Raw genomic sequence first — 25,680 nt, 5'->3', positions numbered from 1 at the left:
CACTGAGCTAATCTGTATATTTTTAGTAGAGATGGGGTATCATCATCATGGCCAGGCTGGTCTTGAACTCCTGATCTTGTAATCCACCCGCTTCGGCCTCCCAAAGTGCTGGGATTACAGGCATGAGCCACCACACCTGGCCCACACTATTATTTTCTAAACCATATCAGAGTGGATTAGAGATGTCATGCCCCTTTACCCCTATACTCTTTACTGTATATCTGCTAAGAACAAGGACATTCTATTATGTAACTGTGATATTATCAAAATCAGAAAATCTAACATTGATCAATTACTTATTCCTTATTCCATAGGCCATATTCAATTGGCCCAATAACATCCTTATGGCAACCCCTACACCTCAAGGATCTGATTCAGGATCATGCAGCATTGCAACTAGTTGCCAGGCATCTTATTTTCTGATCTTGACACTTTGAAAGATTCGTGGACTGTCCCTCAGTTGGACTTGCCTGATACTTCCTTCTGATGACGCTCGACTACTATGTTTTCCTGCGTGGAACCACAGAAGTGGTGCTACATCTTCAGTGTGTCCCACCCACTGAGTCACCAATAGTCTGATCCATTATCTGTGACACTAACTTTCATCGCTTAGTTAAAATGGAATCAGCCAGGTTTCGCCACCAGCAGTGATTCTACAAAGTCACTGATTTTCCCTTTCTAAAGAATGTATGAGATCACCTGAGACCATGTAAATACGATACATGATTTTTATGGGGGGTGGGGACAGTGTCTCACTCTGTTGCCCAGCCTTGAGGGCAGTGAGGGGATCTTGCCTTACTGCAACCTCTACCTCGTGGGCTCAAGGGATTCTCCCACCTCAGCCTCCCAGCTGGGACTACAAGTGTGCATCACCATGCCCGGCTGCTTTTTTGCATTTTTTTGTAGAGACAGGGTTTTACCATGTTGCCCAGGCTGGTCTCGAACTCCTGGGCTTTGGCAATCTTCCCACCTAGACATCCCAAAGTGCTGGGATTACAGGTGTGAGCCACGGCACCCAGCCATAGATGACTTTATAATGAGAAAAGGTAATCATGACTTTAAATTCTTGCAACCTGTAAGGGTTGAGCTTGTCCACCTGATTCTAATCACCAAGAGTCTCCCCCCAACCCCATGGTAATGTGTTTGGTGTAGCATCATCCGGTCTTTTTTTTTTTTTTTTTTTTTTTTTGAGACGGAGTTTCGCGCTTGTTACCCAGGCTGGAGTGCAATGGCGCGATCTCGGCTCACCGCAACCTCCGCCTCCTGGGTTCAGGCAATTCTCCTGCCTCAGCCTCCTGAGTAGCTGGGATTACAGGCACGCACCACCATGCCCAGCTAATTTTTTGTATTTTTAGTAGAGACGGGGTTTCACCATGTTGACCAGGATGGTCTCGATCTCTCGACCTCGTGATCCACCCGCCTCGGCCTCCCAAAGTGCTGGGATTACAGGCTTGAGCCACCGCGCCCAGCCCTTTTTTCTTTTTTTTTGAGTTGGAATCGCGCTTTGTCACCAGGCTGGAGTGCAGTGGTGCAATCTTGGCTCACTGCAACCTCCACCTCCCGGGTTCAAGCAATTGTCTTGCCTCAGCCTCCTGAGTAGCTGAGACTATAGGTGTGCACCACCACACCCAGCTAATTTTTATATTTTTAGTACAGACGGGGTTTCACTATGTTGGCCAAGCTGGTCTCGATCTCTTGATTTCATGATCTGCCCTCCTCGGCCTCCAAAAGTGCTGAGATTACAGGCGTGAGCTACCATGCCTGGACTATCGGGTCTTACATAAGGACTTTCGAAACCAGCCTACAGATGCATTTCACCTGAGGCTTTTTTAAAGATACAGATTTCCTGGCCCCACCAATTAGAATCTCTAGGGCAGGGGCCTGAGAATAGATTTTGTGGCAAGTGCCTTCCAGGTAATTCATCTCTTCAGGCCTAATTAGGGAATCACCTCACTTCATAGTAGTGTTTAGTCATTAAACATTAACAGCTAGTCTTCTGGGGTGGGGTCAGGCCCTGGGAGGTCTTGAGACAAACAATAGTGACATTGGTAGCTCTCACTGATTAAGCACTTACATTGTGCCATGCCCTGGATTATTACTAAATTCCACAACTCTGTTAGGAAGACACTTATTAGCCTATTTACAGATAAGCACAGAAGGAGTAGAATAACTTGTCCAAGGTCAAGCTGGTGAGTGATCAGCTGACCCCTAGATCAGCTAGTCAGTGTGGATGCTGGGAATAGGAGATGCCATGAGGTCTGGGCTGGGGACTATACATCTAATCACACCTCTGCACTGTAATATCAAGTCTCACTTCCTGTCCTGGACAAATTACCTCAGCTTCTCTAGGCTCCATTCCCTCATCTGTAAAGGTAATGCTATTTAGTATCCCTCCACCAACACTGGCTAAGATAATTCCATTAGATCCACTTTCCTGGAGCAACTGAATGCCTGATCACCTTTCAGGACCCAAAACGGGGAGGATTAAATCAAAATTACCATCAGGAACCAGGGATGAAAATAATTACCATCATTGTTTCTTTTTCTTTTTTTTTTTTTTTTTTGAGATGGAGTTTCACTCGTTACCCAGGCTGGAGTGCAATGGCACGATCTCGGCTCACCGCAACCTCCACCTCCTGGGCTCAGGCAATTCTCCTGCCTCAGCCTCCTAAGTAGCTGGGATTACAGGCATGCGCCACCACGCCCAGCTGGTTTTTTGTATTTTTAGTAGAGACGGGGTTTCACCATGTTGACCGGGATGGTCTCGATCTCTCGACCTCGTGATCCACCCGCCTCGGCCTCCCAAAGTGCTGGGATTACAGGCTTGAGCCACCGCACCCAGCCTCGATCTCTTGACCTCGTGATCCACCCGCCTAGGCCTCCCAAAGTGCTGGGATTACAGGCTATCATTGTTTCTATACTTGTATTCATGGGGCCCAGCTGAGCCCTGCATGGGACATTCCGCAGAAGACACTGCAGAAGGCCAGGGAGTAACAAGGAAGGAATAAAAGGGTCACACTGAGGACCTGGCAGGTCGGACCCCACCTGGCAGTGACCATCTTGCCTGCCCACCTGTCTTGCCCTCTCTGCCTTCCAAGTTCCGGCTTCATGTGCTTCCGGTTTGAGGCCCCGTCTCCCTATGGTGATGAATGGCGGGAGGCCAGAGCCTCGGGATGACACCGCCCCCTTCAGGCTCTCCTTACCGCTGCACCGGGCTCCTTCCACAGTGGACAAGCTGCCATGGAACGAAAGCAATAATTGCAAAAAATCCCCCTTTTTGTTTTGTTTTGTTTTTGGAGTCTCGCTCTGTCACCCAGGCTGGAGTGCAGTGGTGCGATCTGGGCTCACTGCAACCTCTACCTCCCGGGTTCAAGCAATTCTCCTGCCTCAGCCTCTGGAGTAGCTTGGGATTACAGGCACCTCCCACCATGCCATGCTAATTTTTTTTTTTTTTTTTTTTTGGAGAGAGTTTCACTCTTGTTACCCAGGCTCAAGTGCAATGGCGCGATCTCGGCTCACCGCAACCTCCGCCTCCTGAGTTCGGGCAATTCTCCTGCCTCATCCTCCTGAGTAGCTGGGATGATAGGCACACGCCACCATACCCAGCTAATTTTTTTGTATTTTTAGTAGAGACAGGGTTTCACCATGTTGACCGGGATGGTTTCGATCTCTTGACCTCGTGATCCACCCGCCTCGGCCTCCCAAAGTGCTGGGATTACAGGCTTGAGCCACCGCACCCGGCCATTTCTTTTTTTTTTGTAGAGACGGGGTTTCACTGTGTTAGCTAGGATGGTCTTTATCTCCTGACCTCATCATCTGCCCACCTCAGCCTCCCAAAGTGCTATGATTACAGGTGTGAGCCACGACGCCTGGCCCCATATTGAATATAAGAATACAACTCAAAAGCATATTTATTTTTGGCCAGGGACAATGGCTCACATCCATAATCCCAGCACTTTGGGAGGCAACAGAGAGTCACTTGAGGTCAGGAGTTTCAGACCAGCCTGGGCAACACAGTGACACCCTGACAAAAAAAATTTTTTAAATTAGCTAAGCATGGTGGCACACACCTGTAGTCCCAGGTACTTGAAAGGCCAAGGCAGGAGGATCGCTTGAGCCCAGGCCTAGGCAACATGGCAAAACCTCGTTTCTACCAAAATTACAAAAATTAGCTGGGCATGGTGGCTACGCCTGTAGTCCCAGGTACTGGGGAGGCTAAGGTGGGAGGACTGCTTGAGCCTGGGAGGCGGAGGCTGTAGTGAGCCAAGATCATGCCACTGCACTCCAGCCTGGGTGATAGGGCTAGACCCTGTCTCAAAAAAAAACAAACAAACAAACAAACAAACAAACAAACAAAAAAAAACCCTGAGCAGATCAGACTTCAAAATACCACCACCACCACCACCACCTCAGTTCCAAGCCCTCATCACCTGCTGCCTGAATTCCTGCAGCTGCCTCCCTCATCTGTTTCCTGCTTCCCTACTATCATCCCTCTCCAAATGCAGCCAGAAGCATCCTTTAGCAGTCTAAGCTGGGTCACGTCACTTAGAATCCACCACCGCTTACTGAGAAAAGCCCAAGGCCTGAGCATGTGCACACAGCCCCTCTGGCCTGCCTTCCGTCCTGCCCTGAGCCGCCTCACTCTCTCCCTCATTCACTCCACCTCAGCCTTCCCAGCCACCTCCTTGCCACAGGGCCTCAAGTGTAACCCATGTGCCTTAAGGCCTCCAGCCTTGGTTCCCTCTGCAAAGAATGCTCTTCCCCAGCAGTCACTGGGCTTCTTTCTCCCCATCTCATTCAGATCTCAGTTCAAATGTCATTTTCTCGACCTGTTTTGGCATGACAGGGCATTGCGTTTCTAGAGGAAAATGTCAGACCTTAAAGAAATAGGCACAAATTGCAACTTTCTAGGTAACTGGAGTCCCGGACTCAACTGATTCACTGGGCTTCTTTCTCCCCATCTCATTCAGATCTCAGTTCAAATGTCATTTTCTCGACCTGTTTTGGCATGACAGGGCATTGCGTTTCTAGAGGAAAATGTCAGACCTTAAAGAAATAGGCACAAATTGCAACTTTCTAGGTAACTGGAGTCCCGGACTCAACTGATTCACTGGGCTTCTTTCTCCCCATCTCATTCAGATCTCAGTTCAAATGTCATTTTCTCGACCTGTTTTGGCATGACAAGGCATTGCGTTTCTAGAGGAAAATGTCAGACCTCAAAGAAATAGGCACAAATTGCAACTTTCTAGGTAACTGGAGTCCCGGACTCAACTGATACTTAGACAGAGATGGCCTGCAGGTATGTGGGGAAGAGGCCTCCCAGGTTTCTGGCCAGGGTAGTTAAACCACTGCAAGATGGAATAATACAAAAGAGGGAGGGGCATGGGTGGAGACTGGAGATGTTGAGCTGTCTTGACTGTATTAAATTTAAGGTTCCAGGGCCAGGTGCAGTGGTTCACACCTGTAATCCCAGCATTCTGGGAGGCCAAGGCAAGCGGCTCATCTGAGGTCAGGGGTTCCAGACCATCCTGACGAACACGATGAAACACCACCTCTACTAAAAATACAAAATTAGCTGGGCAGGGTGGTGCATGCCTGTAATCCCAGCTACTTGGGAGGCTGAGGCAGAAGAATCACTTGAACCCAGTTAGCGGAGGTTGCAGTGAGCCGAGATTGAACCACTGCACTCCAGCCTGGGCAAAAAGTGAAACTCTGTCTCAAAAAACCAACAGGTTCCAGGCCAGGCTCGGTGGTTGACACCTGTAATCCCCAGCACTTGGGGAGGCCAAGGTGAGAGGACCACCTGAGCTCAGGGGTTCAAGCCCACCGTGGGCAACATAGTGGGACCCTCATTTCTTACTAAAAATAATTAAGGTTCCTACGGGATTGGAATGAAGCTCAAGCAGCCAGATACTCCAGTGGGCACCCATGATGCAGCGTTGTGCAGGGAGAGCTCTGTATACTTGGCTCCCTGGATCCTAGCATCCTTAAGAGGCAGATACAATTATCCCCACTTCAGAGCAGGGAGACAGGTCCAGGAAGTGTTCACTAGATGCCCCACAGCTAGGGGCAGAGTGTGAACTTAAACACATCCAGGACCTGAAATTTGACCCTGCAGAGCCCCTTTCCTGGAAGGCCTCAGCGCTGCGGCTGTCATCCACACGTCTAAAGCCTTGCTATACAGAGCACTGTCACTTCTCACCTCCCAGAGCCTCCCAACCGTAACAAGTGTTCTTTTTCCAGAGGACAGGCCCCATGAGGCCCAGCTGGTGGCATCAGCTGAAACGAGAAGCCAGACACAACTCAGCGACAGGCAAGAACTTCCCTCCTAGAAAGAGTAACAATCTTCTGGAGGCTCCCCAGGCCCATGCTGCGGCAAACGGCAGTGAATGAGCACACGCACCACAGCTTATCGGTTGGATAAGTTATGAAATTTATTTATATTTCACCTTTTAAAAGCCAGAACATAACAAATCTCACTTTCTGGAAAGTCATCTTATTAGAAATACAAGAAGTGCACTTAATACAAGGAAGGAAGTTTCTTGGTGCCACCAGTGAGGTGGACATATACTCGCATGGGCTCCCTCAAATGAAAGTTTTGTCAGATTTCCCTCCAGACTTCTGAGATGATCTAAATTCAGGGAGGTCTGAGTGAACTTTTTCCAGAAATTACAGTGAGCAAGCTGACCTTAACTTCTGGGTCCTCCCAATAAATACTAATGAAAGAACTACTTTTTCCAGCAGGCCCCATCTTTGCTGGCTTCTTGGCGTCTGCAGCTCTTGGCTGGCAGGCACGGAGCCCCACAGCAGCAATTACAAGCCCAAGGCCACTTGCAGCCTCATTAGAGACGTATGACATCGGAGAACCAACCTAAACCCATATGCCTTTTGGTCAATCAGAGCTGCTGCTCCTACAGTTTAGGCTGACAGCTCTTGACCTTATATTAATATTTGTGAAATATGAACTCCAAGCTTGTTGAGCTGTTACTAAAGCAAGTTTCCAGCAACAGCTTTTCATCATGCAATGTGCTGTGCCTCATGAACAATGTCTTGTCAGAACAGACCAGGGGGTGGTACTGGGTTTCCTATAGCTCCTCTCTGCATCTACAAACCAGGTTTTCAAACACATTTTACATGTTGAAACCAGTGTCATAAGAAAAACATTTGTGACAGAAAAACAATACTCAGTTTAACCTAAGTTACCAAGCAGAAGGTAAAAGAACTAGTATCTGCTGAGACCCCAAACCTCTTTCTTCTAATTCATCTGAGACTCCTTTTTGTGCTTCTAGAATAAGGATGTAGGCAGGCTCCCAAATGCAGAGGTAAACATGACCGGGTTGTTTATAACTATTTCATTAATTTGTAAATCAGAACCAAAAGGCTCTGGCCCTCCCACTTCTTAGCTGACCCTCCTCCTCACTTGCGGATAAACAGACTTTAATTTCCCTAACCTAGAAACGCTTCCACCAAAAATATATGGTTATACCTTATCCTAAAAAGGCACCATGCAGGCATTTAAGACTGAACCAGTGAACTCTAAGGATGTGCAGTAACAGGAAGATATCACTAATCAAAACTTCCAGCATCAGATGGTGCAAAACCCCAGGAGGACTGGTGACACGCACCTCAGGATGGAACCCAGCTTCCGGCAACCCCACAACCCAGCGGGAGCTTCACCTCTGGTCAGGTGCATGGTTGCCAGTCCACACACCTCGGGGACAGGGAAAGGAGACACTTGCTTCATTGTGCTATTCATGACCCAGAAAAGGTCCTGGCTGGCTTAGGGGACCCAAGAGACGAACACGGGACAGGAGGAATGAGTGGGAAACAAGAGGTGGAGAAGCTAGATTCTCTTCCACAGGAGGAGGCAGAAGTTCCTGGAAGTAGCCGAGAACCAATATGAACTTGACCACGTGGCAAACAAGGTGAACAGTAGGGGAAGACAGCTTTGGCAAGAGCCCAAAGGGAAAAGGATCGCTGACCTAGAGACCCATTTCCCCTGTCAGAAGTGACCCTGTTCCAGTGCCATTGCTCATTTTCAGGTCTGTTGAACAGTTAAAGTATAGGAATCATAGGTTTCAGGTTTAATACATTATGGAAGCCCTGGAACATGAGACAGACAGCAAGAACAGACTCCGTTCACTGGTCGATGATGGAGCGCTGCAACACCTGATTGATCATGTCCTCTTCATCAACATCATAATCCTAAGGGCAAAACAGACATGCAGCCTCAGCAACTGTTCCCAGATGCAAAGACTGGCCTTCAGTAGGAGAAACAGGACATCCCAGCAATTGGATCTGGAGCAGGCTGCCAGGGACCGGATCCCAGATGCAACTGTTTGTGATGCTAGCTATGTAACTCTGGGAAAATTACTTAATCTGTCTCTGCTGCATTTGTTTTTTTGTTTGTTTGTTTTTGTTTTTTTGAGATGGAGTCTCGCTCTGTCGCCCAGGCTGGAGTGCAGTGGCATGATATTGGCTCGCTGTAGCCTCAGCCTCCTGGGTTCAAGGGATTCTCCTGCCTCAGCCTCCCGAGTAGCTGGGACTACAGGCATGTGCCACCACGCCCAGCTAAATTTTGTATTTTTAGTAGAGATAGGGTTTCACCATGTTTCACCAGGCCAGGCTGGTTTCGATCTCTTGACCTCATGATCTGCCCACCTCAGCCTCCCAACGTGCTGGGAATACAGGCGTGAGCCACTGTGCCCAGCCAGTCTGCTGCTTAAAGATAAGGATGCCTCCCTTAAATGGGGATTGAGAGACCCAAACAAAACATGAATGGAGCCTGACACAAACCAAGTGCTCAGAATGTTTAATTAAGGTTGTCAGAACAGAGCACACAGATGCACTGAGCTGAAGGGCATTTCTAAGAGGTAGATTCAATGCCCAGTACAGAATAGGTTTTTTTTTGTTTTTTTTTTTTTTTTTTTAAGAGCCATACAGTACAGCAGAAACTATAGTGCAACTAGCCGTCTTTAATGAAGCATTTTTGGGAATTACATTCATCTGTATAACATCAACAAAAAGGGCAGTTATTCTGAAGTCTGAGTTTCAGACACTCTCAGACTGAACATATTCTTTATGGCAACTTAGGAAACAGCTTTAAGATACTGAAATATAGCCATTAATACTAAACACTACTCTAAAATCCTAACTTGACATCTATATACATAAGTATGAGGTTTACTTGACATAGTTGGCAAAATTTGCCTATTCCTATAATGCAAGACGACAGTGTGCCATCCAGCTCTAGGGAAAGAACACAAACCTGCTGGCCATGTTTGGCTGTGGATATATGCTATTTGACCTGAAGTATTTTTTAAGATGATTAAAACCTGTGAAACTTCCTATGAGATTTTCTTTTTTTTTTTTTTGAGATGGAGTTTCGCTCTTGTTACCCAGGCTGGAGTGCAATGGCGCGATCTCGGCTCACCGCAACCTCCGCCTCCTGAGTTCAGGCAATTCTCCTGCCTCAGCCTCCTGAGTAGCTGGGATTACAGGCACGCGCCACCATGCCCAGCTAATTTTTTGTATTTTTAGTAGAGACGGGGTTTCACCGTGTTGACCAGGATGGTCTCGATCTGTTGACCTCGTGATCCACCTGCCTCGGCCTCCCAAAGTGCTGGGATTACAGGCTTGAGCCACCGCGCCCGGCCCTATGAGATTTTCATGTGCTGCTGGGGCATGGGGGTGCAAAACAGACAGACAATGCTGCACCTGCATTTCCACAGGAAAACAAGGGTGGAAGTGACAGCAGCACAACGAGCCGGGCACCATCTGGCTTGTAAATCCTCAGAAGGATTATTGCCATTATGGTCCCCATGGACATCTGAGTAAGAGCCTCCCTAGCCCAAATTCTTTATTTTTTGAGTCGGGGTCTCATTCTATTGCTCAGGCTGGAGTATAGCGGCATGATCACAGCTCACTGCAACCTCCGCCTCCTGGGCTCAAGAGAGCCTTCTGTCCCAGCTCTCTCAAAGTAGCTGGGACTACAAGGAGGACCCACCACACCTGGCTAATTTTTGTATTTTTTGCAGAGATGAGGTTTTACCACGTTACCCAGGCTGGTCTCAAACTCCTGAGCTCAAGCGAGCCACCTGCCTCAGCCTCCCAAAAGTGCTAAGATTGTAGGTATGAACCACTACACCCGACCCCAAACCAAGTTCTATATTCTATAACAGGCAGAAATTATATATATCACAAGAAAGTAGACAAAAAATTGGGGGCAGGGCTAGAAGATGAAGGAGCAAGCATCACTGTTTCTGTCTCAAAGAGTGACCAGATCATCTTCTTAAATGTCACTCTGGGCCAGGCGTGGTGTCTCATGCCTATAATCCCAGCACTTTGGGAAGCTGAGGTGGGTAGATCAGGTGGTCAGGAGTTCGAGATTTTCCCGGCCAACACAGTGAAACCCCATCTCTACTAAAAATACAAAAATTAACTGGGCATGGTGGCTTGTACCTGTAGTCCCAGCTACTTGGGAGGCTGAGGCAGGAGAATCACTTGAACCTGGGAGGCAGAGGCTGCAGTGAGCTGAGATAGTGCCACTGCACTCCAGCCTGGGCAACAGAGCGATACTGTCTCAAAAAATAAAAATAAAAAATAAAAAACAAATGTCACCTGCCTGGCCCATAAATAGAAACTGTGTAGTTGCCATTCCAGGGACTGGAAGCACATCACAGCGGTGACAAAGTTCAACACTGGAGGCCCCCAGTTCCCCTTGAGAAGAGTGAAACAGCCAAGCCATCCCCCGGGGGTGGGATCACAGCCTACAGTCCAGACTTACCACAAAGGTGTCGTAAGAAAACCGGTGCCGGCGCTGGATGTGCTCTCTGAAGTTGGCGCTGCGGTAGTTGGGGTCTCCCCAGGGCATCGAGGCACATATCGGACAAACCTTTCAACACAAAGGCAAGGTCTTAGGCACCCAACGTCCAAGCTACTTGGGAGGCTGGCACCAGCCCTCTGTGGCCTGTGTCTGACCTCCTTTCTTGCAGGACAACTTTCCTGACATACCATCCAGAGCCAGGTCCCTCCTTCCTGTGCACATCAGCAGCCCAGAAAACACTGTGAATTTCCTACTCAAGTCAAATGACATGTAAGAGTGGGTAAAGGCTCAAATCACGATACCACCCTTTCCAATTCCCTACTGTAGGCAGAGCAGTCAGTCAGCCTGGTGGGGGACCTAGAATGGCCTTCCATCTCAGCACACAAGATGATCCAAAAGCACAAGAAAACCAAGTGAATAATCCGATAAGCGATGTCCCAGCGAAGCAAAACACAGCCTTACATGCATCTTAACAAAGGAAATGCTCAGGCGAGAGGGATCAGGCTGAAATGCCCTCACACAAAACATCGATTTGGGTTTTGAAGACTGGGAGGTATTTGGAAAGGCAAAGAGAACACGACAGGGTGCTCCAGGCCAGGCGCAGTGGCTCACACCTGTAATCCCAATACTTTGGGAGGTCGAGGCAAGCGGATCACCTGACATCAGGAGTTTCAGATCAACCTGGCCAACATGGGGAAACCCATCTCTACTAAAAATACAAAAATTAGCCACGTGCGGTGGCAGGTACCTATAATCCCAGCTACTTGGGAGGCTGAGGCGGGATAATCACTTGATCCCTGAAATGGAGGCTTCAGTGAGCTGAGATTGCACCACTGCACTCCAGTCTGGGCAGCAGAAACTCCATCTCAAAAAACAAAAAAACAAACAAAAAAAGGGTGCTCCAGAAGAGATACAGCAGCACGGGGCCAGGGAGGTGGCAGTTACTGTCAATACACACAAACAACCAGACCAGTGAGCGTGGAAAACTCGTGCCAGGGAGAAAGAGGACCTAAAGTGCCCTCACTTAAATATGGAACCCTACTCCACAGCAAGGAGGATACAGTGATAAAGGGGATTGACAAGAGAGAAATCTGGGATGGTGGGAGTCTAAGTGGAAGAGGTGGGCAGGCAGCTGTAGCTGTGGAGCTAGAACACAGGGCGAGAATAGAGACTGAAAAGAAGACGGCTTCCAAAGGGAAGGGTGACACGCAGAGTTAAGAACCTACAGAAGGAGAGGAAGACAGAACAGAGGGCCAAAGGCTAAAGGAAGAGAAGGCCTCAACAGACAACATAATCAGAGGGATTTCAGGAAGCCAAAGGAGGAGGAAAAAAAAGACAAAAAATTAGGCTGCCATACCAGAAACCAGAATAGTTCAGCAATAACAGTATTCATCAAAATTATGAGTGCAAGTAACATTTAACCAAGTCAATCCATATCTAAGACTTTAGCTTTTTATAAACATACATAAATAGGGCCGGGCACAGTGGCTCAAGCCTGTAATCCCAGCACTTTGGGAGGCCGAGGCAGGTGGATCACGAGGTCAAGAGATCAAGACCATCCTGGTCAATATGGTGAAACCCCGTCTCTACTAAAAATACAAAAAACTGGGCTGGGCGCGGTGGCTTACACCTGTAATCCCAGCATTTTGGAAGGCCGAGGCGGGTGGATCATGAGGTCAAGAGATCGAGACCATCCTGGTCAACATGGTGAAACCCTGTCTCTACTAAAAATACAAAAATTAGCTGGGCATGGTGGCGTGTGCCTGTACTACAGATCGTGCCATTGCACTACAGCCTGGGTGACAAGAGCGATACTCCGTCTCAAAAAAAAAAAAAGAGAGAGAGAGAAATACAAAAAATTAGCTGGGCATGGTGGCGCGTGCCTGTAATCCCAGCTACTCGGGAGGTTGAGGCAGGAGAATTGCCTGATCCCAGGAGGCGGAGGTTGCGGTGAGCCGAGATCGCACCATTGTACTCCAGCCTGGGTAACAAGAGCAAAACTCCGTCTCAAAAAAAAAAAAACAGCATTGATAGCTGCCCTAGTATTCTCACAAAAGCTCACTAAAATTCTAAAATCTCTGCACCACTGTTTACAGCAATGGAGCTGAAGGCTGCCCATACAACAGAGTATGTAGTGTAGTTCAAGAGAAGCAGTATGAGATAAATGGAAAAATTAAAACCAGAGGAAGTATACACGAACTGTAACAAAAGACCTGGTCTGTCAATCACATTAAGAGAGAAAGGTAATGCTGAGATGGAACAAATACTTTTTTGGGGGCTTGGGGGGAGTCTTGCTCTGTTGCCCAGGCTGGAATGCAGTGGTACAGTCTAGGTTCACTGTAATTTCTGCCTTCCGGGTTCAAGCAATTCTCCTGCCTGAGCCTCCTAAGTAGCTGGGATTACAGGCACGTGCCACCATGCCTGGCTATTTTTTGTATTTTTAGTAGAGATGGAGTTTTACCATGTTGGCCAAGCTGGTCTTAAACTCCTGACCTCAAGTGATTTACCAGCCTCAGCCTCCCAAAGTGCTGGGACTACAGGCAAGAGCCACCATGCCTAGCCTACATTTTTTTAAATTTTGAGACAGAGTCTCGCATTATCACCTAGGCTGGAGTGCACTGGCTTGACCTCCGCTCACTGCAACCTCTGCCTCTAGGGTTCAAACGAGTTCCCTGCCTCAACATCCTGAGTAGCTGGGACTACAGGCACATACCACCACACCTGGCTAATTTTTTTTTATTTTAGTAGAGACAGGGTTTCACCATGTTGACCAGGATGGTCTCAATCTCCTGACCTCCTTGGCCTCCCAAAGTGCTGGGATTACAACAGGTGTGAGCCACCACGCCTGGCCAAACATTTTTTTTTAAAGGAGACTATATGCCAGTCGGTGATAGCTGAGTATAATGTCCAAGGACTGATAAGCCCTTTCCTGATAATTTCACCTAAATCCTCTTTACCCACAACTCCAAAAATAAAACAGCAGCTTCATCGAGGAGAAATCTGGTGGATACAAAGGGATCCAAGTTAATGTGACCGACAGACATCACATGACTTAATGTGGCACTCAGAGGACAGAGAACACATGTACCATCCCTGCCTCTGCCCTGGGGGGAGGGGGAAATTGCTATGAAGGACATTATAACTGTTAAAATTAAAACATAAATTTCACATTAGATATTAGATTGTATCAATGTTAAACTTCTTGAATATGATTAATTATACACACAAAAATGTAATTTTCCAAGAAAACATTCTTGTTCTAGGAGATACATACTCCTGTATCAGGTGCAAAAAGGGTCATGGTATCTGTAGCTTATTCCCAGATGGTCAGCAAAAAATGTGTAATAGAAAACATGGTTAAGCAAATATGGTAAAATGTTAACAATCTGTGAATCTAGGTGAAGGGCACACAGGAGTTCACTCTACTAATCCTTTCTTATAATAAAGTTTAAAAGAAAAAAGGTTACTCTTACCACAGATTTGGTATCCGTGCTATGGAATAATTTGCAGTGCTCCACAAGTCCTTCCTGATCAAAGTTCTTCTCAGGACAGTAAGGACAAGGAAAGGTGTAACGGTTTGGAATATTCCTGGGAGGTAAAAGGCAAGAAAAAAGAAAAATTCTCTGTGAGGACCTTTCCATTAAACTTCAACCCCGGTACACTCCAAAAAGGAGCCAAGCTCACCGAATGTGTAATGACAAGAAACACTGATGGTCACTGCAGACTCAGGTCAAGTGTTTTGAAAATAATAACTCACGGTGGCTCAAGCCTGTAATCCCAGCACTTTGGGAGGCCGAGGCGGGTGGATCACGAGGTCAAGAGATCGAGACCATCCTGGTCAACATGGTGAAAGCCCGTCTCTACTAAAAATACAAAAAATTAGCTGGGCATGGTGGCGCGTGCCTGTAATCCCAGCTACTCAGGAGGCTGAGGCAGGAGAATTGCTTGAACCCAGGAGGCGGAGGTTGCAGTGAGCCGAGATCGTGCCATTGCACTCCAGCCGGGGTAACAAGAGTGAAACTCCGTCTCAAAAAAAAAAAAAAAAAAAGAAAATAATAACTCAGTTGGCCGGGTGTGTTGGCTCACACCTGTAATCCCAGCACTTTGGGAGGCCAAGGCAAGGTGGATCACCTGAGGTCAGGAATTCAAGACCAGCCTGGCCAACATGGTGAAACCCCATCTCTACTAAAAAATACAAAAATAAGCCAGGTGTGGTGGTGGGTGCCTATAATCCCAGCTACTTGGGAGGCTGAGGCAAGAGAATCGCTTGAACCCAGGAGACAGAGGTTGTAGTGAGCGGAGATTGTGCCATGGCACTACAGCCCACAACAGAGCAAGACTCCATCTCAAAAAAAAAGAATAGCTTAGCTAACATGTGAAGTAAACACCAGAGTCCAGGGTCCTCCCCTGAATACTCCCCCAAAACACTTTTTTTTCTTTTCTTTTTTTGAGACGGAGTTTCGCTTGTTACCTAGACTGGAGTGCAATGGCGCGATCTCGGCTCACTGCAACCTCCGCCTCCTGGGTTCAGGCAATTCTCCTGCCTCAACCTCCTGAGTAGCTGGGATTACAGGCACGCGCAACCATGCCCAGCTAATGTTTTGTATTTTTAGTAGAGACGGGGTTTCACTATGTTGACCAGGATGGTCTCGATCTCTTGACCTCATGATCCACCCGCCTCGGCCTCCCAAAGTGCTGGGATTACAGGCGTGAGCCACCGCGCCTGGCTCCGAAACACTTTTTATCAGCTTTAGCAAGCAAAACAATTCATACAACTCATACAACTAAACCCCTGGGCATGCGAGGTGCCCAACCCCTTTGTATTAATAGCAAGAGACGACCTCCACCTAAGGAGAGACTGAATCATTTACCTTGGCTGAAGAGATGCATCCTTAGTGGTGGCCTTCACACCTTCCATGATGTAATTCTGGTATTTAGAACAAGTAGCCACATGGGCCCGGATCTTGGATAGGAAGAACTCAAAGAAGAAGAATCAGAGCCCACAAGTTAGTGAGGACCTTGTAAGAGGCCAAATATAGTCCCATAACAAAGGCACAATGAAAACTAGACCTATACCTCCCTGGCAAATAAGCTCACCAGACTCCTGACTAAGCTGATGGAGCTGAAATGCTGATTATTGCAGCTTTTCCATTAATACTAAGGCTGCTATTTTATTCGACTAAATCAGGATATCTGCTTCCACTCTAAAACTACTCTCCTAGAGGTTTGCTCCTAGTAATGATATGCTGTCTGCTCACAAACAAGCTCCAAATCTAGGATGTTTTAAAGTTTTCTATACCAGAATTTAAATTAGTCTCCTTACAGCAAGCCAAAAACCACACTCTGTTATGTGCAGCAGAGAAAAGTGATCATTTAGGTAAAATGTATAAAAGCCACTAACCCTGGTTAAAGCATCAATCACCAGAGTATGAGAAATAATCTTAAAAAAAGTAAAATCTGAATTCTCTCTTTTTGAGACGGAGTCTCGCTGTTGCCCAGGCTGGAGAGCACTGACACAGACTCAGCTCACTGCAACCTCTGCCTCCCAGGTTGAAGTGATTCTCCCACTTCAGCCTCCTGAATAGCTGAGATTACAGGCATGTGCCACCATGCCCAGCTAATTTTCATATTTTTAACAGAGATGGAGTTTCACCAGGTTAGGAGGCTGGTCTCAAACTCCTGACCTCAAGTGATCTGCCTGTCTCAGCCTCCCAAAGTGCCGGGATTACAGGCATGAACCACCACACTTGGCCCAACCTTTCATATAAAATCTAGGCCGTGTAACAGTAAATCAGAAAAAGAGGAAAATCCAGAGAACAGTGCTTCATTACAGGTTTTCTAAAAAGAGTTTTAAGAATTGAAGATTCCCAACTGGGGCAGGGAAGAAAAATAAAATAAAGAATTGAAGAGGGAAGATAAAGGAAAGAAAAATATTTTTAGAGGTATGCCAACAATATAATAACTAGTATTGAAAATGGATAAAAGCCAAAGCACACTAAAACAGACAAAAGCCCATCATGGGCTGAGCGCGGTGGCTCACACCTGTAATCCTGAGGGAGGCCGAGGTGGGCGATCGCCTTGCACTCCAAGTTTGAGACAAGTATGGGCAACATGTAAAACCCTGTCTCTACTAAAAATACAAAAAAACTGGCCGGGCGCGGTGCCTCATGCCTGTAATCCCAGCACTTTGGGAGGCCAAGGCGGGTGGATCACGAGGTCAAGAGATCGAGACCATCCTGGCCAACATGGTGAAACCCCATCTCTACTAAAATATAAAAATTAGCTGGGCATGGTGGCATGCGTTTGTAGTCCCAGCTACTCAGGAGGCTGAGGCAGGAAAATTGCTTGAAACTGGGAAGCGGAGGTTACAGTGAGCCGAGATTGCGCCACTGTACTCCAGCCTGGCACCTGGTGACAGAGAGAGACTCTGTCTCAAAAAAAAAAAAAAAAAAAAATTAGACAGGCATGATAACACATGCCTGTAGTCTCAGCTACTTGAGAGGCTGAGGTGGGAGGATGGCTTGAGCCTGGAAAGCAGAGGTTGCAGTGGGCTGAGACCGTGCCCTTGCACTCCAGCCCAGGCAACAGAGCCAGACTCTACCTCAAAAAAAAAAAAAAAAAAAAAAAAAACCCTATTATGCATGCATAAAGAAAGATGAAGGCAGTAGGAAATCGTATTTCAGCATCTTGAGTTTCTAAAAGGAAACTTCAGAGGGGGAAAAATGCTCCAATATTTGAGCTCCAGCTTACTATGATGATTGTCTCACTTTCAGCTAAAGAATTTGACTTGCCTGGCGCGGAGGCTCACATCTGTAATCCCAGCACTTTGGGAGGCTGAGGCGGGGGGATCACAAGGTCAAGAGATTGAGACCATCCTGGCCAACACGGTGAAACCCCATCTCAACTGAAAATACAAAACTAGCTGGGCATGGTGGCACACTCCTGTAGTCCCAGCTACTTGGGAGGCTGAGGCAGGAGAATCGCTTGAACCTGGGAGGCAGAGGTTGCAGTAAGCTGAGATTGCACCACTGCACTCCAGCCTGGCAACACAACAAGACTCTAACTCAAAAAGAACTTGACTTTAAGCTACCAACTGAGAAATCCCCCATTTTGTTTTCTTTTCCTGTAGAAACCAGGTCTACAAGGCCGGGTGCGGTGGCTCAAGCCTGTAATCCCAGCACTTTGGGAGGCCGAGGCGGGTGGATCACGAGGTCGAGAGATCGAGACCATCCTGGTCAACATGGTGAAACCCCGTCTCTACTAAAAATACAAAAAATTAGCTGGGCATGGTGGCTCGTGCCTGTAATCTCAGCTACTCAGGAGGCTGAGGCAGGAGAATTGCCTGAACCCAGGAGGCGGAGGTTTCGGTGAGCCGAGATCGCGCCATTGCACTCCAGCCTGGGTAACAAGAGCGAAACTCTGTCTCAAAAAAAAAAAAAAAAAAAAAAAAAAAAGAAACCAGGTCCACTACATAGCCCAGGCTGCTCTCAAACTCCTGGGCTCAAGCAATCTTCCCACTTCAGCCTCCCGAGGAGCTGGGACTTCATGCATACACTACACCCAGCTAGTTTTGTTTGTTTTGGTATATACAGAGTCCCACTATGTTGCTCACCCTGATTTCAAGCTCCTGAGTTCAAGTGATCCTGCCTTGGCCTCTCCAAGTGCTGGGATTACAGGCACGAGTCACCATGCCAAGCCTCAAGAGTGAAGCCCCCAATTAAGAGACAGAAAATAGCCCTATTCAGCACTGACAAGGCCCTACTATGCATCCCTAAGACTAAATAACTCTGAAAACATCAGTTTCATTAACACTATGGCCATTCATACTGAAGTGTTAAAAATAATGAAACTGACATGCAAGGCTATTCAATATGTAAGAGAAAAAAACCTGAAAGTGGAAAAAAGTTGGGAATGATTGTATATTTAAAGAAGTGAAAAAAAAGTTGAAGAAATACAGTGTGATCTTATTTTGCAAAAATCCTACAACTATGTTGGTAAAAATTCTAAATCTGTGTTTGTCAAAGGGTAGAAAACGTTACATAGCCTTCAAAATTTTTTTTTTTGAGATAGAGTTTGGTCCAGGCTGGGGCACAGTAGCACAATCTCAGCTCACTGCAACCTCTGCCTCCTGGGCTCAAGCCATCCTCCCACCTCAGCCTCCCAAATAACTGGGACTACAGGTGCACACCACCATACCCTGCATTTTTTGTATTTTCAGTAGAGCCAAGGTTTCACCATGTTGCTCAGACTAGTCTAGAACTCCTGGACTTAAGCAATTCACCTGCCTTGGCCTCCCAAAGTGTTGGGATTACAGGCATGAACCACCCTGCCAGGTCTTAAACTGAACTATTTTTGAAGTAATCTCTGGAATGAGGAACAAGCCTGCATTATTGTATATTTTTGTACAGTCCGGAATTTAAAAAATTTTGATGATTCTAAAATCAATTAAAGCCATGTATATCTCTTGGAAAATAAGAAAACAGTGTTTCTCCTGGCCAGTAGCAGTTATAACAGGTATGAAAATAAGTATACTCGAGGCCATACGCAGTGGCTCACGCCTGTAATCCTAGCACTTTGGGAGGCCAAGGTGGGTGGATCACCTGAGGTAAGGGGTTCAAGACCAGCCTGGCCATCATGGTGAAACCCCATCTTATAAAAAAAAAAAACAAAAAGAAAATAAGTATACTTGACTGTGATTATACAAGAGCATGGACACACCCAGGCCGGAGTGCAGTGGCATGATTATAGATTACTGTAATCCCAAACTCCTGGGCTCAAGTGATCCTCCTGCCTTTGCCTCCTGAGTAGCTGGGCCTACAGGTACATACCACCACACCTGGCTAATCTGATTTATTTTTTTGGTAGAGATGAGGTCTCAACTACATTGCACAGGCTGGTCTCTTAACTCCTAGCCTCAAGCTATCCTCTTGCCTTAGACCCCTAAAGAGCTGGGGTTACAGGCATGAGCCACTGTGCCTGGTCCTCATATCGACCTTTCTATCATGATTCCTGTTAAGTGCTAAAAAGCTGAACCATTAAATTTTTTATATCTAATGATATAGATTACAACACTTCCCCTCAAATGCATTACAAGAGTTAAGTTTGAGTCACTGACTTCATTTTTTAAAGAATCATGAAATATCATTATCATTATATTCTAATTAAAATGATATATAATGCTTCTGAAAAAAAATTTTTTTTTTTTTTGAGTCTCACTCTGATGACCAGGCTAGAGTACAGTGGCATGATCTCGGCTCACTGTAACCCCTGCCTCCTGGGTTCAAGTGATTCTCCTGCCTCAGCCTCAGACTCCTGAGTAGCTGGGATTATAGGCATGAGCCACCATGCCCAGCTAATTTTTGTATTTTTAGTAGAGATGGGGTTTCGCCATGTTGGCCAGGCTGGTCTCGAACTCCTGACCTCAGATGACCCACCCGCCTTGGCCTCCCAAAGTGCTGGATTACAGGCGTGAGCCACTGTGCCTAGCAAAAATTGATCTTTTATAGGAAAAAACTGAGATAACTGATTTATATGGCTTTCAAAGCTAAAATACATACTTAACCAACTCTTTAAAAAGGAAACAAACCAGAAAGGTTATAAAAACAAACCAGCACAGCCATCACCACAAGTAACTGGCATGCATGCGTGCTGTTAGTGACCTAGTCATGCTCTAACTTCAGAAAAAACACGGCACTGTATATTTCACCCCATCTTATCATGGAAAGACATGGACTCTTCCACATTACTTCCACATACATTCTTACGGCAGCCATGGCAAGAAGTCTCTGTGCTCTCGATCTGCCGCTCGAGCTCCACGGCTCGGACGCCAGGTGCCAGAGCGCTGCGACACACCCCACAGACAGGCTTCTTCGGCTTCAGACATTCCTGCAGGCATGCAGAGCAAAAGCTAGAACAAGACATACAGAGAACCTCCGTCACCCATCATGGAGACAAGACAACAAATATGGATCAACTTTTAAAAAGACGTCAATGGATAATGGAATAAAAACAACTTGCTCTCTTCTCCCAATTCAAACACAAAGTCCTTCCAGGCCAGAAAAATTGAGGAATAGAAGTGGATTACAAAGAACAGACAAGTGCAAGAATAAACGCAAACTCCTGTGATACACAGTGAAAGGTGTTAAGGTTGAGGCGTCAAGCAAGCCTTAGGCCCTGCCACTGAGGGATCTCGGTGGGGTTTCGAATCTCTTGTTTTTTCCTTTGTGAAATGAAGAGAGTAGTACCTACCTCTAGGATTGCTGGGAGGATGCAGTTTGTATAGCAGACCCCTGGCAGAGTGTCCGGAATGTACCAAATGCACCATAAATGGGAGCTACTATCATTACAGGTGAAGGCAAAGCGCTTTGGGAACATAAGGGGAAAAGCAACTAGCTGTGCCCTGAGAAGGAAAGAGCTAAGACTGCAGAGACAGCGTCGCTGATCAGCCTTAAAAGAGTTCAGCTGGATCCTCTGTAGTTCGTGAACGTGATGCCCGGGTGTTCATGCACATGTGTGAGATGTGCCACCCTTGAACCTTGTTACAGACTTTGGTCCATTACTCACCTGACACTTTAAAAAAAAAAAAAAAAAGGTCAACTAGCAGAAGAAGGGAAGACTATTCTAGGCCTAATTTAGGCTTAAAATTCATTATGTACCCAAGGAAATAATAATCTAACAGACTTTTCCACAGAGCAGAAGTTTAAAGCAAGATATTAACAAGACAAGACCGAATCCAAGTTTCAGAAAAACATCTCCGTGCTATCATGGAAAACAAGTTTTGTTGTTGTTGTTAGTTTTGTTGTTTGTGTTTTTTTTTGAGACAGTCTCGCTCTGTAGCCCAGGCTAGAGTACAATGGCGCAATCTTGGCTCACTGCAACATCCACCTTCTGGGTTCAAGCGATTCTCCTGTCTCAGCCTCCCAAGTAGCTGGGATTATAGGCGCCTGCCACCACATCCTGCTAATTTTGTATTTTTAGTAGAGACGGGGTTTCACATGTTAGCCAGGCTGGTCTCCAACTCCTGACCGCTGGTGATCCACTCGCCTCAGCCTACCAAAGTGCTGGGACTACAGACATAAACTACCGAGCCCGGCCCTGTTGTTAGTTTTTTTAGGTAAGGAGATGAGAAGAAACAAAGCAAAAACCAAACAGATGGCTAAAGACAGAGGATTGTGAGGGCCTGACTAAAGCAGTAGAGGACGAATTCAGGAAACGGCTCAGACGGAATCGGGACTTGACAACTTACTGACTTAAAGGAAGCAAAGTCAAAGATGACCGAGTGTCTATCCTGAAGTCTAGGCAGATGGTGATGCTGAGATAAGGCATACAGAAAGAATGGAGAAGACACCCCGGGCTACTTACCCAATCTGATAGATTAAGACAGTATAACCCAATCTGCCAGAAAGAACTAAGCATGTATAACGAAAGGCAATTTTCTGAACACTTGACCATTTTCTACTGCCTCTAAGAATCTCCTTCCTCTTTGTCATTAAGTTAGATGTTAATGCTGTTAGGAATTCCAGATCGGGTTCAGAGAAGGTGAGGCAATCTACTCATTCGCCACTGAGGGCAGAGTGGTAACTTGACAAAGCCCTGTTCTCATGACACTTACATTGTAAAGTGAAGGGAAACACAAATGTTAATTTCAGCTAGTGATTAAATATACGAAGGAAATATGGCAAAGAGACCAGCTGGGGTGTTAACAGAAAGCTGCTTCTGAGGAGTTGGCATTTGAGCTGGGTGGGACCCGATTACGAGGACAGCCACACAGATCTGGGTGCAGAGCTCCACACCGAGATGATGCCAAACATGAATAAGCACTGGAAAGGAAGGCAGGCAGGCAGGCCTTGGGAGCCACAATGCGGTAGACCATGGCGAGGAGGGCAAGCGATGAGGCAGCAGGGACAGGCAGGGCCTCGTGGCCATCACTTGTGTTGCCTCTTCACAAAGGCAGATCACAAGAGGAACCCAAGAGAGCGCCGAGGGCCCAGTGAGTATAATGGAACCAAACCCAGCATGCAGATAAAAGCAGCTTGAAGTCTCTTCTCAAGCGCATACACAGGTGATACAACTCATCTATCAAATGTTTACGAGCCACTCTGTGCCCGAGACACGCCTAAACCACCAAACTGCTTTTGAACTGCTCAAATATCCTGGGTTGGCTTTTCAGTTTCTATTTCCTACTTATGAGCCCCTTTCTAGTTCAGCCTTCTGATACTCGAGCCAGTCCAGTGCTAGGAAGAAATTCCCCTCTCTTGGGCACCCAGCCAGCTGCCCTTTTCCAGCTGTATTATACTAGACTGGAGAATGCACTCATTTAGGGCTTGAAATAAAGTTTTATAAAAATCCAATACCCCAGGCAGAGTTGCAGTAATGTTCAAGTTTCCAAGCGCCAAAGGTAAAAATCAACTAGGCACAGCAGAAAGCACTTGGCTGGAGCTAAGGGGGAGTCAGGCTGCCCTCACAGAGGTGCTTCCATCTGTCTTCAATTTGCAGTGAACTGCTGAGCACGTGGGGCTAGGATGGTAAGTATAGGGAAGAGCCAAGGTTTGAATCCCAGTACTGCTCCTTGCCCTCTGACCTAGGAAACGTTCACCTAGCTCAAGGAAATCTCAAATTTTGCTGCTCTTCATTTAGCAAACTGTGCTGGGTCTAACCTTTTTACAAACATTAATAGTAAATGAAATCCACTGAATTAATCCAAAATTAGGTAAGTCTGATCCAAGGATAAACGGATTCAATGAAAAAGCTAGCTAAAGACCACTTCAACTCTAGTGAAGTTTGCTTCCACCACTAATTTCTTAGTTTATTCAAGCATTACCTGATCACTCACCCCAGAGGTGTGATCCCTGAAATACCCTCCCACTTGCAGAAGGAATTTTTACAGTATTTTGACCAGTCATTGGTACTTATTTATAATCAATTCACTGAGCTGTAAACTCAGAAGGCAGAGTCACCTTTTTTAAATTTATTTTATTTTTTTATTTTTTTTAGACGGAGTTTCGCTCTTGTTACCCAGGCTGGAGTGCAATGGCGCGATCTCGGCTCACCGCAACCTCCGCCTCCTGGGTTCAGGCAATTCTCCTGCCTCAGCCTCCTGAGTAGCTGGGATTACAAGCACGCGCCACCATGCCCAGCTAATTTTTTTTTTTTTTTGCATTTTTAGTAGAGACGGGGTTTCACCATGTTGACCACAATGGTCTTGATCTCTTGACCTCATGATCCACCCGCCTCGGCCTCCCAAAGTGCTGGGATTACAGGCTTGCGCCACCGCGCCCGGCCCAGAGTCACCTTTTTACTTTACCCCAGTATCTGGCACACAGAGGGCATTCCAGTCAGCTGAGGGGCAAAAAATATATGGCCACTCCTTCATGAGCTGTAAGTTTTGCTCTGTGCAAGCAAGAAGGAAATTAAGCCCCAGAAAGGAAGTGGGGGAAGTAATTTAGACAGGAATGGTGTTTGGTGAGGTAACTTAACCTGGGACTTGAAGCCTGAGAAAATTAAAAAGAAGAGTTCCAGGCTAACTGAACTGCAAAGAGGAATAGCCTAAAGCTACCTGAAGAAGCAAAAAGCAGCCAGTGTGGCTGGGAGCCTTTGCTATGTGCCAACCACTGTTCTCTGGAGTAGCAAAATAGTCACCTGCAGTCCATCTGGGAAGAGTTAGGACACGGTGAGCCTTCCCTAAGTGAGCCTCGGACCCTCAGTGTACTCACCTGTAATATGGTTACCAACCCTACCCCGCTGCAGGGTGGCTATAGAATAATGGCCATGGAGTGCAATGGCTACTGTGCCTGCTGACTAGTGAAGGGGTCCCAAGACCAATGTCAAGGTGATCCCACAATAAACACCGAGAGAGGCCAGAGGAAAAGCCAATTCTCAGAGGCAAGAAGCAGGTGGCCACGTTGCCTACAATTGTTTTCAGCTCAGGTGTGTTTGTGCATCTAATGGAATAAGGCTTAGATTCAAATCCGCCAACCTCGAAAGCCCCGGCCACAGCCCAGGACCTGGACTGGACATTTTTACACATATCTGCTTTAATCACCATAACCAGTCTATTCACAGTATTCAGGTCATGAAGGCCTAACTGAAAAATCTAAAGAAACAAACCTCCTACACAGGAAGTAGAGAACGCTAACAATTCCGTCTGCCAACTCCCACCCCCTTTCACAGCTAAGGGTAGACTGGCCAGATCCACAGAAAGACTTCCCTTTTGTTTTAGTCTAGTCCAGCGTTTCTCCCAACTTTAGTCCACGTTACAGTAACTCGGCACAGCTAGACACGATGCCACAAGTCCTATGCTTTAAGAGCGACGTGGACTAGACAGGAAACGTCGGCGCTCCAAGGCGGACTTCAGAGCCGAAGGTCCCCATAGGGCACGATTTCCCCATCTCGTCTGGGAAGGAAACTGACAGGCCGCCCGGTACACCGCAGGCGCTCAACGGACAGCGGCTGCCCAGCTAAGAGCGGAGGGACTGGATACTTGGGAGTGAGCAGGGCGGGACAGAAGAGTGCCCTGGCAGCTTTCAAGGCCCTTAGGAGCCCTAGGGGGCCCCGCCGGGAGGCCCCTCTGGGTCACCTCTGGCTCCCGCCCCGAGACCCAACTAACTCGTCGGGGCCTCGCTCCTCAGCTCCATTCCCCTCCCAGTCAGGCGCCCCCCGACCAGGCCCGGGTTCGCCCCTTACACGTGTCCGCAGGGCACCTGTACCGGCTTCTCGTACACCTCTAAGCACACGGGACACGTGAAGCGGCCCAGGGGGTCAGCCTCCGCCGCCGGCCCGGCTAGCTGCGCAGTACTCTCCCGGTCCTGCGGTTGCGCCGCCATCTTGCTGCTCAAGTGCCAAGCAACGGCGGCCGA

General features: G+C 47.1%; 1 protein-coding gene and 1 non-coding gene across 2 annotated transcripts; one reads left to right on the top strand and one right to left on the bottom strand.

Annotated features, from left to right (window-relative positions):
* Positions 1–6,409: 6,409 nt before the first annotated feature.
* RNF114 (ring finger protein 114) lies at positions 6,410–25,680 on the bottom strand. The gene is made up of 6 exons (XM_003932697.4): positions 25,508–25,680; positions 20,582–20,732; positions 15,697–15,803; positions 14,299–14,413; positions 10,787–10,894; positions 6,410–8,205 (listed from the first exon to the last, which is right to left on the bottom strand). Exons 1-6 carry the CDS (start codon positions 25,645–25,647, stop codon positions 8,140–8,142), a joined length of 687 nt encoding a protein of 228 aa, XP_003932746.3. The 5' UTR covers positions 25,648–25,680; the 3' UTR covers positions 6,410–8,139.
* Positions 21,291–21,394, top strand: LOC120368012 (small nucleolar RNA U13). The gene has a single exon (XR_005582242.1). It is a non-coding gene; the product is annotated as a small nucleolar RNA U13 (small nucleolar RNA).

Source organism: Saimiri boliviensis, chromosome 9 (assembly GCF_048565385.1).
Source record: "Saimiri boliviensis isolate mSaiBol1 chromosome 9, mSaiBol1.pri, whole genome shotgun sequence".
Classification (NCBI taxonomy): Eukaryota; Metazoa; Chordata; class Mammalia; order Primates; family Cebidae; genus Saimiri; species Saimiri boliviensis.
This window is presented reverse-complemented; position numbering and strand designations above follow the sequence as displayed.

Coding starts and splice junctions, on each gene's coding strand:
- RNF114 (XM_003932697.4), bottom strand. CDS start 25,647: ATGGCGGCGCAACCGCAGGACCGGGAGAGTACTGCGCAGCTAGCCGGG. Junction 20,733..25,507: donor CAGGTGCCCTGCGGACACGT/GTAAGGGGCGAA, acceptor GTCTTGTTCTAG/CTTTTGCTCTGCATGCCTGC. Junction 14,414..15,696: donor GATGCATCTCTTCAGCCAAG/GTAAATGATTCA, acceptor TTTACCTCCCAG/GAATATTCCAAACCGTTACA.